General features: G+C 43.6%; 1 protein-coding gene across 1 annotated transcript in view; it reads right to left on the bottom strand.

The window, feature by feature from the left end:
• szt2 (SZT2 subunit of KICSTOR complex) overlaps nucleotides 1-12519 on the bottom strand; it is a gene marked incomplete at its 5' end in the record, with an annotated part of 122785 nt that overhangs the window by 26679 nt on the left and 83587 nt on the right. Inside the window, 4 exons of the mRNA XM_083647712.1 lie at nucleotides 1268-1470; nucleotides 1809-1934; nucleotides 5767-5846; nucleotides 6611-6878. Of these exons, the coding sequence (XP_083503838.1) occupies nucleotides 1268-1470; nucleotides 1809-1934; nucleotides 5767-5846; nucleotides 6611-6878 (677 nt within the window). The remainder of the gene's footprint in view (nucleotides 1-1267; nucleotides 1471-1808; nucleotides 1935-5766; nucleotides 5847-6610; nucleotides 6879-12519) is intronic.

Below are 12519 nucleotides of genomic sequence, written 5' to 3'. Positions count from 1 at the left end.
TAATTCACGCTTTAAGGGTATGTATCCTGGTCGCTGCACTAGCGCCTCCTCTGGTCGGTCAGGGCGACTGTTCGGGGGGAGGGGAACTGGGGGGGGGGGAATAATGCGATCCTTCCACACCGGGCTACGTCCTGTTGCTGAAACCCCTCGCTGTCAGGTGACACGACATGTGTACATGTATCGGAGGAAGCATGTGCGAGGGTATCGCAACACATTTGGGATGGATGGATGAATGCTTGCTTGCAAAATAGGGAGAGACTAGACAGACTAAAGTTCTGGTGGGATGTCAGAGAGGCGGAAAAGACAGAGACGGAGTGATACGGGTGGACATTTCATACAAAGAATGGGCAGGTTCGCACAAAACACATCCTGCTTAACAGACCATCACCATGTTCATGAAACTTCATGGAAGGGTATGGCATGGGCCTAGCAAGCACCTATTAACCCATTGATACCTGATGCAGCATTTGTGTGTATATCCCTCATTTGTGTGCGTATCTGATACGCACAGATACGCACACAAATGCTGCATCAGGTATCAATGGGTTAAATTGTGGAGCGGATCCGGATCCGACTCCCGAACAAGCAATAGAGAGCCAAGGTGGAACGTCACTTCCTGCTTCAGCACTGTACCAGAGATTTTCCTCCGCCATTTATTTTCCCATAGACATTTCGTAAAATGCTTATAAAATAGTTTTACTTGGTCGAGCCAAACGGTTCAGCTAACGCTATAATCGGGAGAGAGAGACCATAGAACATTTCACTCGGACCAAAACCAAAAAACAACATCATCAAACAAATATTTTCTTTAAACCCGCATTTTTTTTAAACGTTTGGTCCCAGTGAAATGTTATGCGATCTCTCCTGTTTCTAAATATATCTGTACCGTTTGGTTTTAAGCAGTAAAACAATTTTTATAAGCATTTTACGAAATGTGTATGGGAAAATAAATGGCGGATGAAAATCTCTGGTACAGTGCTGCTGAAGCAGGAAGTAGGCGGTCACTTTGCCTCTCTATAATAGCATGAACCTTGGTGGTTCTATTGGTGGTTCTAATTTCAATGTCAATGGAAATGAATGACACTGTCTTTGAGATGACATCGCCTTGCTCTGCAGTGTTTTGTAGCATGTCATGAAAGGAGTCATCGTATAGATGGGACAGTTATTGGTATGTTTAGCCTCGCTAAGAATAACTATGGGATGATATATCGAAAATGTATGCATTGAAATACAAACGTGACCATAGGTATGGTGGGGGCAGACTGACCTGCGAGCCGGGGACTGTGGGCGGACCTGGACCAGGATGAAGCCCATGCTCTGGAGGTACTGGACGTACTGCTGGAGGAAGGTGGCGGAGATGTCCAGGAGCCAGGCCTCCTCCTTCAGCCGGCTGGGCAGCGTGTCGACCGAGTCCACGCTGTAGCTCCGGTCCCTGCCCGACGCTGTGGAGTCACTGGAGCCATGCCGTCTCTAACACACGCACAGATCACCAGCTATACATGTATACATACTGTATGCGCTCTCACACACAAAATACTTTTGTGCTCCGAGTATTGTGTGGATTCCACTTCTCCAAACTGACACTACACCAGCTGCATTCTACTGCATGTAGTACACTGACTGTCGGCAGGTACCTCATACAACCCCACGTCAAAAGATCCAAACTTTAAATCTTTAAATCTTTAAATCGTGACGGTTCAGCAAGACGACATAATCAGTAACTTCACATACCAAAGTTTCAAGAACATTTTGGGAAGCCATTTTAATCTCCCTGCACTCTTCCTTTGGGTCAGAGGGGAGAAGCTTACCTTCACTGGAGGCTGGATGATCTGTTCCTCCTGGATCTGCTTGCGTAAAATGGGGTCGAAGAGAAGCGGAGTGGCGCAGTAGTGGACTAGCCTGGACGACTGCTTCAGGATGTCTAAGTCTGCCAGCTGTGGAGGGAGGCATCAACAACATCCGTGATTACCTGCGCCAACACGAGTTGCCCCGGAGGTTATGATGCTTTCACCCCCTTTTGTCTGTCTGTTTGTCTGTCTGTCTGTTTGTTTGTTTGTTTGGCGGCAGGATATCTCAAAAAGTAATGATTTGCACAAAACTTTGTAGAAGGGTGGGCATGGGCCAAGGAAGAACGGATTAACTTTGCACACTCACTGCCCAGAACGGTAGTACAGAATATTTTACATGACTTGTTCAAATCTGCAAGGTTGGCTTTGACTAATTATGATTAATGAGTGTGTTTGAATACATCCCATTATTCTTTGGATAATGAAGGATGTTGTTGTCGATGACACACAATAACCCAAATAAACTCTTAATCCAGCTATTATCTGGGACACTGATGTAAGTGTGCATATACAGTAGTGTGCAAAAGTCTTTATCTAAATAATGTCTTGGAAGTTTATTCATTTTTTCTTCTTTATAGTAAGGTTTTTGATATATAGAAACTTTTAATTTCATTATTTTTGAAAGCATCTTCACTTTTCTTTCACATATGCCTAAGACCAGTTTGCACAGTACGATACATATAAAGATAACCTGCTCAGTGCTCATCCCTCAACCAATGAGATTCAGTGACACATCTCACAACAACACATCAGTTGAAGTGGTGCTCCTAAAGCGCATTATAAGCTCACTGTGAGTGCATGATAATTATTATAATCAGCAAATGATATATTAAACACAGTGTGGGAAAAATGCAGGGGGTTGAAAACGTTATGGAACAACTATAGTTAATGACATGATATTAAACTGAATGCCATTTTCTGATGTGTGCCTGAAGATGATATTGTAAGAATAGTTGATCTCTAGCGTCTAATGTGCTTGTGATGGACCACCACAATGCACTTCAGCACAAGAGGCACCCTGATGGACCACAATGCACTTCAGCACAAGAGGACCACCACAATGCACTTCAGCACAAGAGGACCACCACAATGCACTTCAGCACAAGAGGACCACCACAATGCACTTCAGCACAAGAGGCACCCTTCCAGCCAACAGCTGATTAGGCAGAGAGTGGGCCTGGAGGGGAGTGGGAGGGGCCAGAACAGTGCTGTGATATAAGACCTCCATCTTTTCTCCCACATGAATGGCCTGATTTGAGTCAAGCTGATGTGAAATAGGGCTGATGGCAGTTTGTCTTCTTCTTCTCTGTCATCATGTGCGTTGGCATGAAATGCACTAAACACACAGAGACCCCTGGCAAAGGGAAACGAGCACAGGGCATGGCACTCGGATAGCTTTGAAAAGTTCTAAAGGGATTATCTGACATTTGTGCGTGCTAGATGGTTCCATTTCTTCACTAGACACTTGGGGAGAACCGTTTCTAAATTTTTCCTTCATCTTCCCTAAAATGGCTTGTTAGCACTAGCATTCAGGAGCGTTTATCAGTTGTAAGCTAACCTGGCTATAGTGCAGTGGTTCTCAACTGGTCTACCCTCAGGACCCACATTTTTCCTTGGTCATTAACTCATTGAATGCCATGGACGTCCTTCGACGTCCAATTAAATAGTGACGTAGAGTGCCACGGACGTCCTTCGACGTCCAATGCGTTTTTTGACGGTGGGACGTCGATCAAAGCCTTCCGCAGCTCCTGTACAACTATAGTAGCTATTGGAGGTGTATAACCTATTTTACGGACTCATTAGGTGGCGACAGTGCTTGCTCGGTGCAGTCCAGATTAGAGACAGGTCCGAGAAACAGCCTAAAAGCCGTGGATCAAAGACAAACCGATGCATGCTCCCAGAGCCATTTGCTCTGTCGCGGGAGCTGACATTGGCTCCGAACAGGAGTCAATCCGCGCTCACAACTGAGCCCCTCTGTCCCTGTCTGTCTGTCTGTCTGTATAGTTTCTCCACCCGATTAGCAGCCAGGAAAGCAGCCCCTGACGCCAAACCATTCAGCAATCCGGGTTGGCTCTTCCCTGCTGTGGCGCTGAGAGCCGACAGCAGCACACAAACGCAGCACTCCGAAAATATAATGGTTGCGTGAGGCTGTGTGCAGTGTGGGGAGGAGTTTACGGGGGGAGGGGGGGAGGGGGGTGGTGCACGCAGGGCATCACACAACAACTACGTCACTACATCAGAAAATATTATCTTCAGACTCAGTGAATGTGCTTGAAATGCTGCATTTCACAAAAGGCGGATTATCTCAGCTAATAATTTGAAAAGCCTGAAAACGCTGAAAACAACCTATCTTCTCCGGCTCATAACTAAAGAACGGAAAATGGTATCAATAAACTTTTTTTTGCTGATGATACAATAGAGCCAGCTCGTTCTTGTGCGTGTTCGGTGTTTACATAGTAATATCACACAATATTCTGTGGGCCTCGAGAAATCACTGAAAACGCTCTGAAAACTCTGGCACTGGGAGCATCCGTTCTCCAAAAGTGGCTGGCACTCAATGAGTTAAGTTGCGACCCAAATTTCGAAAAAAAAAAAAAAATACAACTCAAATTTATTTCACAAAAAAAAATAGTGCAGCAATAAACAATGCCTTCATGCATTATTAAAAACATGAAATAAACAACAAAATTGGAACTAGGGCTAAAAACCCAATGAAATAAAAAGGCAGACTTATCTTGAATGTAAAAGAAATTCGCCACGGGCATCCACCACCCACTGAAAACGGCCCCGTGACCCATGTTTGGGTGCCGACCCACCAGTTGAGAGACCCTGCTATAGTGCACCATAAAGAATGTTAAGACATTTGCTTGTATGGTTTGGGTGCGTTACAGTTACTTTTTGGAACAGGTTCCAAGTTAGCAAAATAGCCAGATTCTTTCCTCTTTAATCCTCTTATTGAAGTGTTCAAAAACACCTGGCATACTTCTCAAAATTCAATGTTAATATGTCAAAATGCTATATTTGTGGCACGGTCCTGTCGACTAAGCAGATGCACAAGTGTGCTGAATAAGCATTTATCAGAGATAAAAGTTAATGAGTGTTGTGTTTGTAAAAAAAAAAAAAAAAAATCCCACCCACAAATTATGTAAAAAGCTTTGATAAGGGATTCAGTTTTGATAAGCAGATTCAATTAACCCCAATAAACCCTATTTGTCTGGTCACGTAAAAACATCTAAAAATCTAAATCTAAACATATCTCCATCCAGATCTGGTGTGCAGCACTTAGACATGCAGTATCTGCACTGGCTGTCTGAGTGCTGCAGAGTATCCGCTCCATGAAGTTAATGGCAGCACTTAACACATCTTGAAATGTCACTGTGGCAGACAGCAACCTTTGTTCATTAGTCTGAATATTCCCTACTTTGAAACAGCGGCTTTTGCTTTAATTTTAGTCACAACACCTTCGTCCTGTAGTCTGTAATAGGGCAGCATTTCGATGCTTTCTCCTATCTAAGCTGCCAAGCAAGCATTTAATTCTTTCAACACCGAAAGACAAAACTCGGCAAAACGCCATTTTCCTCATCGCTCCAGAAGTGAGACTTGGCTGAAGCCGTGCCTGCGCAGGTAGTCTGCTGCGGTCAGAAAGCAGGATAAGGTGTATACATGCAGCAGTATCCCGGGTTCTTTCGGAGTACTCCAGCTAGCATAACCGGCTTTCTCAAAACCGGGATAAGGGCTTATCCAGGTTTCTGAAACCGGGATATGATGTTTACATGCGCAAACACAAAAACGGGATACTCCAAAACCCCGACAGTAACCGGGATACTCAAGTCCATGTAAACGCAGTCTAGTGTCTGTGTGTCTGTGTGTGTGTGTGTGTGTGCATGTGTTGGTCTCAGGACTAATGATGGCTACTTACTGAGATGGGCATGTTGGACTGCGCTGACCTCTGCTGCCAAGTCACAAACAGGTTCTCAATCTTCATCTGCTTCTCCATTTCTGTCAGCAGAGTGGGCGGGGTGGGGGAGTGGAGAGGGGTCATTAGACAAAAATGACTTGAGATATAATCCATTTGACTCCATTAGAGAGAGACATAGCAACCTTATATGCAAAGAAAGTAGAAAATCAAGTCACTTTGCCCGGACTTCTGGCTTGTTACAAGTGACTCTTGGTATCAGATGTCAGTACTGCATCTTGGTATCAGATGTCAGAACTGCATGGAGAAATTCTCAGGTACCAGACCAGTAACCCATTTTAACCTGGCACTGACCCGCTATTTCACATCAGCGGTGGTGTCAGTGCATCGCTACAAACCACTAGAATTGTAAACCATACCAAGCCTAGTATAAATAGCACTGAAACAGGGAGAGCCAGTTTTTGGCTGTAAACTGGCATAAATGAATATTGAAAATCAGGGTTTGTGATATTTCTTTGACTAAAAACAGGGTTTTCTTCTTGTGATATCAAAAACAGCTTAAAATTCTTGACGTATTCTTCATCGAGCATTATGGTACAGTAAATAATCAGTTGCATTTTTTGTCCCACCTTTCCTAATTCCAGCAAATTCACCACCCTCCTTCTCTCTGTGGGAGAACGTCTGTTGTGACTTCAAACTAGATCTACTAGTTGGTTATGAAACATTTAGTGATGAAAAGTGTATCTTAAGTGTCTACGGGAAACTTATAATTTGCTTGCAATGCATCAAAATGCACTTCTAGTAAAGCACTTATTCGTTATCATCATGATTACTCTCATGTTCAGACCTCTCCGCTCTGCAGCTTTGACCTCCAGCAGCTGGGCCCCGTGCCGCGCCACCACGTCCCCTCCGTCAGGGGCCCCGTCCAGGGCTCTGAGGGCGGCCACGTCCCGCAGCGCCTCGTCGAAGGGGAGCAGCTCGGAGGGGAAGTGGAGAGGGGCCAGGCTGCGGACAGAGACGCCCAGCCGCCCCTGCTCTTTGCTGGGCAACGGAGGCACCGAGCTCCGCAGCAAAGCGTCTGGCTCCATGGAGTGGCAGAGGAAGGGGTTGGGGTCCTGAAAGAGAGACATAAGAACAGACAGCGAGAGAGAAAGAGAGAGAGATTATATACAAGTGTTTTACTGGTTTGTACCTTCTAAATCCATCCTGCATTCAGCACTTGTTCCCTGTATTCCTTTTTGAATGTTAAATGTTTATTGTTTTGTACCGATTAGATACTTGTATTATTATTATTATTATTATTATTATTATTATTATTTTCAATTGTATTTCGATGCTTTGGCAACACTTTTCCTCTGACATTCAATCTAAATTGAATTGAGAGATATGGAAAGGCAGAGAAAAGGGAGAGAGAAGGGAGGGGAGAGAGAGAGAGGAGAGGGAGAGAGAGAGATGAAAGAATGAAAAATGCCCCCAGTTACTCTTGTGGGCAATACTGGAATACTGTAATTCGTGTTTGGACCCCAGGAAGAGTAGTCTCACCTTTGGTGTAGACTAATGGGGATCCACAATAAAGAATAAAGAATAATTGAAGCAACAATGTTGATCACAAAATCTCACCTGAAACAGTAGAAATGGAAAGTCATATTTACATTTACATAATGTATATGTATGATTCCCCCGCCCCATACACTGTACATACAGTATATAGATGGAAGATTTGAAGAGAGAGAGAGAGAGAGAGAGAGAGAGAGAGAGAGAGAGAGAGAGTTACAGAAACTACTACACCGGTCGCTGCCCCACCCCCTCTGCTGATCTGGGGAGAGCCGTAGACACACACATGCTTCCTCCGATACATGTGCAGTTGCCAGCCGCTTCTTTTCACCTGACAGCGGGGAGCTTCACTGGCAGGACGTAGCATATGGGAGGATCACACTATTCTCACCAGTTCCCTTCCGCCCCGAACAGGCGCCCCCGAACGACCAGAGGAGGCGCTAGTGCAGCGACCAGGGCAGCTGTTTGCATGTTTATGTTGCAATTCCTAAGAGGAACATGATGAATTCTGACTGGCTGGAAAAACATTGTCTTTTTTTCACTCATTTTGTTCCCCCCCCCTTTCAAGTACATCTGTAAATATTGTTAGCATGTATAAAAACTTGCTTTTACTTTTATATGAATTAATAATATTTATGAATGCTTTGGCGATGCAGGCATACTTGTCTCGCTGGTAATTCTGACTCTGAGGCAGAGACAGAGAGAGACAAGTCACACCAGGGTCTCTTGCAGCACATATTTGTTTAAGAGCAAAAGTCAACCAAATGAAACTAAACTTAAATCAAGTAAGAGGCAGAGAGATAAGAGATTAAAGCAAGAAAAGCTCTGAGGATATAATCAGGCCACTGAAGGAACATCCAAGTAGGAAAAATGTCAGGAAGCTCAGCAGAAAGCGCTGATTGAGATTCTGCGGTGGAGCATTGTACAGTAATAAATGCCCAGAGCCGCCGTTCATCTGCCCTTGTGGCTGTTGATGGCTATCTTTGGAGCACGTTTGTTCAGCAGCAGAGCAGCTTCTGGCCCAGATGCCCCGGCCAGTGTGGCAGGGCAGAGCTGGCTGCTTGCTTGGTGCCTCCGGGCTGGAAGGTCAAACTGTGCACTGGTGCTCTCAGCAGGACCGTGACAGATGACGCTCTCATCAGGACCATGACAGATGATGCTCTGTTCGGGCAAATTTTCTGCTGCTCTGACTCTGCCTTCTGTCTGCCTTCATTAGTGCTGGAGTGATTAAGAGTGGGGCCATCGGAGGGAAAGCTAAAGTTGGCCTCTTTCCGTTTCTTTCAGCGTGTTTTGTAATAGGCTCCATGCACGCATCCACTTCTGTGTTTGACGTTAGGCCGCCCCCGAAACTTCCTACTAGTTTTACACTAGTCAATCATATCGTAGCTAAAAGTTTTCAAAGTGGGGGCCGGGGGCCGCCAGGGGGCACTAGGGGGGCCTCAGTAAATTAATGGAAATGTTAAAAAAATATCTTTATGGGGAAGGAAATGATTCAGTTATATTTGTTAATACTACAGTATAATAAATAAAGAATATAATATATATTTTTTTATAAAATGTTATAATTATTAGATTTAGTGTAGTATTAACAAATATAATTGAATCCTTTCCTTCCACATAAAAATCATATTTGGATGCCCATCTGTCTAATTGCCTGCCAGTCAAAGCGTCATTTCGTGTGGTAATAGTCTGGAACAATGTTTATAATGGAAAACATTGAATTGTCATTGAATAATTCACTCACGATTCAGTAGGTCACGGGTTGGCTTGGTCCCAGCCTTAAAACTCGTTATATAAGCATTTTTCAAAAATGTCTATGGAGAAATGAATGGGAAACTCCAGGACAAGAAATGTCAGAAATTACATTTTCAATAGTATTGTCAATGGGTTTCTTTCTTCTTGCCATAGAGGGGCTGCGGCCAAAGGCTAATGCTATTTGGGGGGCCTTGGCATTGAAAAGTTTGGGAACTCCTGGACTATAAGCTACATTATTTTTGGTCTGTTTTAGTACAATTTGTGTGTCAAGGGTTAATTACGTTACGTTATGCCATGAGCTCAAAAGCTTGTCTTAAAGTCTCATTTCAGCGACCTTCATTTACGATCTTCAAGATGTTTTGAGCTCGGGGTGATATCACAATGATATTTTGATTATATTTGTGAATCACGTTTTGTATTATTACCAATGAATCAGTTCAGAGTTACAAGCAAAATAAACAAACACTATTTCATAAAAATCAGTCAGTCTGAGTCCAGCACTTTGATTCGTGAGTGCAACAGCAGCACACTTGAATAAGTAAATAATATGAAACCCTCGCTGTCCAATCTTCCCAATTCCACACCTCATCATAAATAAAACAGGAGGCTAAATGCAAACTGACAAGAGGTGAATGGATTCAGCTCCATCAGTGCTTCATGTTATAAAACAAGGCCGTTGATCTCACACTGGTGTGTGTTTTCTAGGATGTGCATAAATCAGGACAGAGTGTGTGTTTTCTAGGATGTGCATAAAGCAGGACATAGTGTGTGTTTTCTAGGATGTGCATAAAGCAGGACATAGTGTGTGTTTTCTAGGATGTGCATACAGCAGGACATAGTGTGTGTTTTCTAGGATGTGCATAAATCAGGACATAGTGTGTGTTTTCTAGGATGTGCATAAATCAGGACAGAGTGTGTGTTTTCTAGGATGTGCATAAAGCAGGACATAGTGTGTGTTTTCTAGGATGTGCATAAATCAGGACAGAGTGTGTGTTTTCTAGGATGTGCATAAATCAGGACATAGTGTGTGTTTTCTAGGATGTGCATAAATCAGGACAGAGTGTGTGTTTTCTAGGATGTGCATACAGCAGGACATAGTGTGTGTTTTCTAGGATGTGCATAAAGCAGGACAGAGTGTGTGTTTTCTAGGATGTGCATAAAGCAGGACATAGTGTGTGTTTTCTAGGATGTGCATAAAGCAGGACATAGTGTGTGTTTTCTAGGATGTGCATAAATCAGGACATAGTGTGTGTTTTCTAGGATGTGCATAAATCAGGACAGAGTGTGTGTTTTCTAGGATGTGCATAAAGCAGGACATAGTGTGTGTTTTCTAGGATGTGCATAAATCAGGACAGAGTGTGTGTTTTCTAGGATGTGCATAAATCAGGACAGAGTGTGTGTTTTCTAGGATGTGCATAAATCAGGACATAGTGTGTGTTTTCTAGGATGTGCATAAATCAGGACAGAGTGTGTGTTTTCTAGGATGTGCATAAAGCAGGACATAGTGTGTGTTTTCTAGGATGTGCATACAGCAGGACATAGTGTGTGTTTTCTAGGATGTGCATAAAGCAGGACAGAGTGTGTGTTTTCTAGGATGTGCATACAGCAGGACATAGTGTGTGTTTTCTAGGATGTGCATAAAGCAGGACATAGTGTGTGTTTTCTAGGATGTGCATAAAGCAGGACATAGTGTGTGTTTTCTAGGATGTGCATACAGCAGGACATAGTGTGTGTTTTCTAGGATGTGCATACAGCAGGACATAGTGTGTGTTTTCTAGGATGTGCATACAGCAGGACATAGTGTGTGTTTTCTAGGATGTGCATACAGCAGGACATAGTGTGTGTTTTCTAGGATGTGCATACAGCAGGACATAGTGTGTGTTTTCTAGGATGTGCATACAGCAGGACATAGTGTGTGTTTTCTAGGATGTGCATAAAGCAGGACATAGTGTGTGTTTTCTAGGATGTGCATAAAGCAGGACATAGTGTGTGTTTTCTAGGATGTGCATAAAGCAGGACAGAGGGGGGTAACAGGCAGGGGGGATGCTCAGTGGAATGCTCAGTAGAAACAAATGACCATTGTGTTTCTAGAAAAATCTGAAACCTGAAAGAAATCTTATTTTTGTTTGCGGCAGCAAGACCATCACTCTCATATTGATCTGTGGCTGCAGCAGATTTAATAGGGCAGGTTCTGCAGTTCCGCTGAGACACTTAAAACAGAAAACAACCGTGCATCCAGCAGAGCAAAGCACTGATGGAGCTGTAGATAACAGGTGCATTATAACTGGAGCAGTAATGTAGTGATAACCTCTGCCTCCCAGCATTTACACACAGCAGCATTTGGCAGACACCATTTACACCTGCTACTAAAATCTGATCTGTATCATTCTGATTATGGAAAAACATGTTAATGCAAGGTGTAAATGTACAGAGCACATACTGCAGTGCAATAGACCCTTTTCACAGCAGCCATTTTGTCTCAAAGCTTGGTAAACAAACACAGGTGTAAGTTGACCAATAACATTAATGATGGTTTCCAACTTCCATCCATTTAAGCCTTTAAGCGCACAGAAAGCGTTAATTGACGTGCCTTCTTTGATGCACGTCAATTTCTGCTCCTATAGCGCACTGCAGGCATCAGATAGGCTACCACATACCAACAGCAACAGAACCACGAGTATTTTGGGGAAAAGGTCGCTAATTTATATGTAGGCAGGCACAATGACCAATGAATTAAAAGTTGTTATACCGTAGTTTTGAGCCCCGGTCAGTCAGAGGCTGTAATCGTCCTACCTGTCAATCTAATCTCATCATGACATGTAGCAGGGAAATATATTTTGGTAGCCAGTTGTTTGGTCGTTCAGACAGTCTTGCTATAGTGTAGCGTTATATTTTTCATGCTTGCTAGTTGCTAGCTATATTTAAACTGCTGTCATTTGACGCTGCAAAATAAAAACAGGTCCGTTCGTCGGAGTACCAACAACACATAAATACCGCGTGTAAACGCAAGGACGTGATCGCATTGTTCATTATCAAGATACACATGCCATTTTAATAGCACGTGCAAACAAGGTCTGAGTCTGAGATACGAATGAAAAGTGTGCTCTAAGCAAGCGCCAAACAGGCTAGCAGGAGAACAGGTACTGAACCTGCTTACTGTGGAAGTCAGCCTAATTCCTCCCCAGGATACGACAGCTGCATCAGAGCTGCCCCAGGATGCAACACTGTCAAGCCAGATGCTCCCCTGACAGGCTGATTCCACCTCAACTAGCAGGACATTCTCCTCAACTGTCCCAAATTCCCACCATATGAAGACTGTGATTGACAGCTTGAAGCATGCAGTATAGTAAGGCATTAGGACTTACTTTCAATAGCAATGGTGAAGTGTGTGTGTGTGTGTGTGTGTGTGTGTGTGTGTGTGTGTGTGTGTGTAACAGCAGCTCCTAA

Source organism: Poromitra crassiceps, assembly GCF_964638095.1.
Source record: "Poromitra crassiceps genome assembly, chromosome: 12".
NCBI lineage: Eukaryota > Metazoa > Chordata > Actinopteri > Beryciformes > Melamphaidae > Poromitra > Poromitra crassiceps.
Note: the sequence above shows the minus strand (reverse complement) of the source record. Positions and strands in the feature narration are given on the sequence as shown.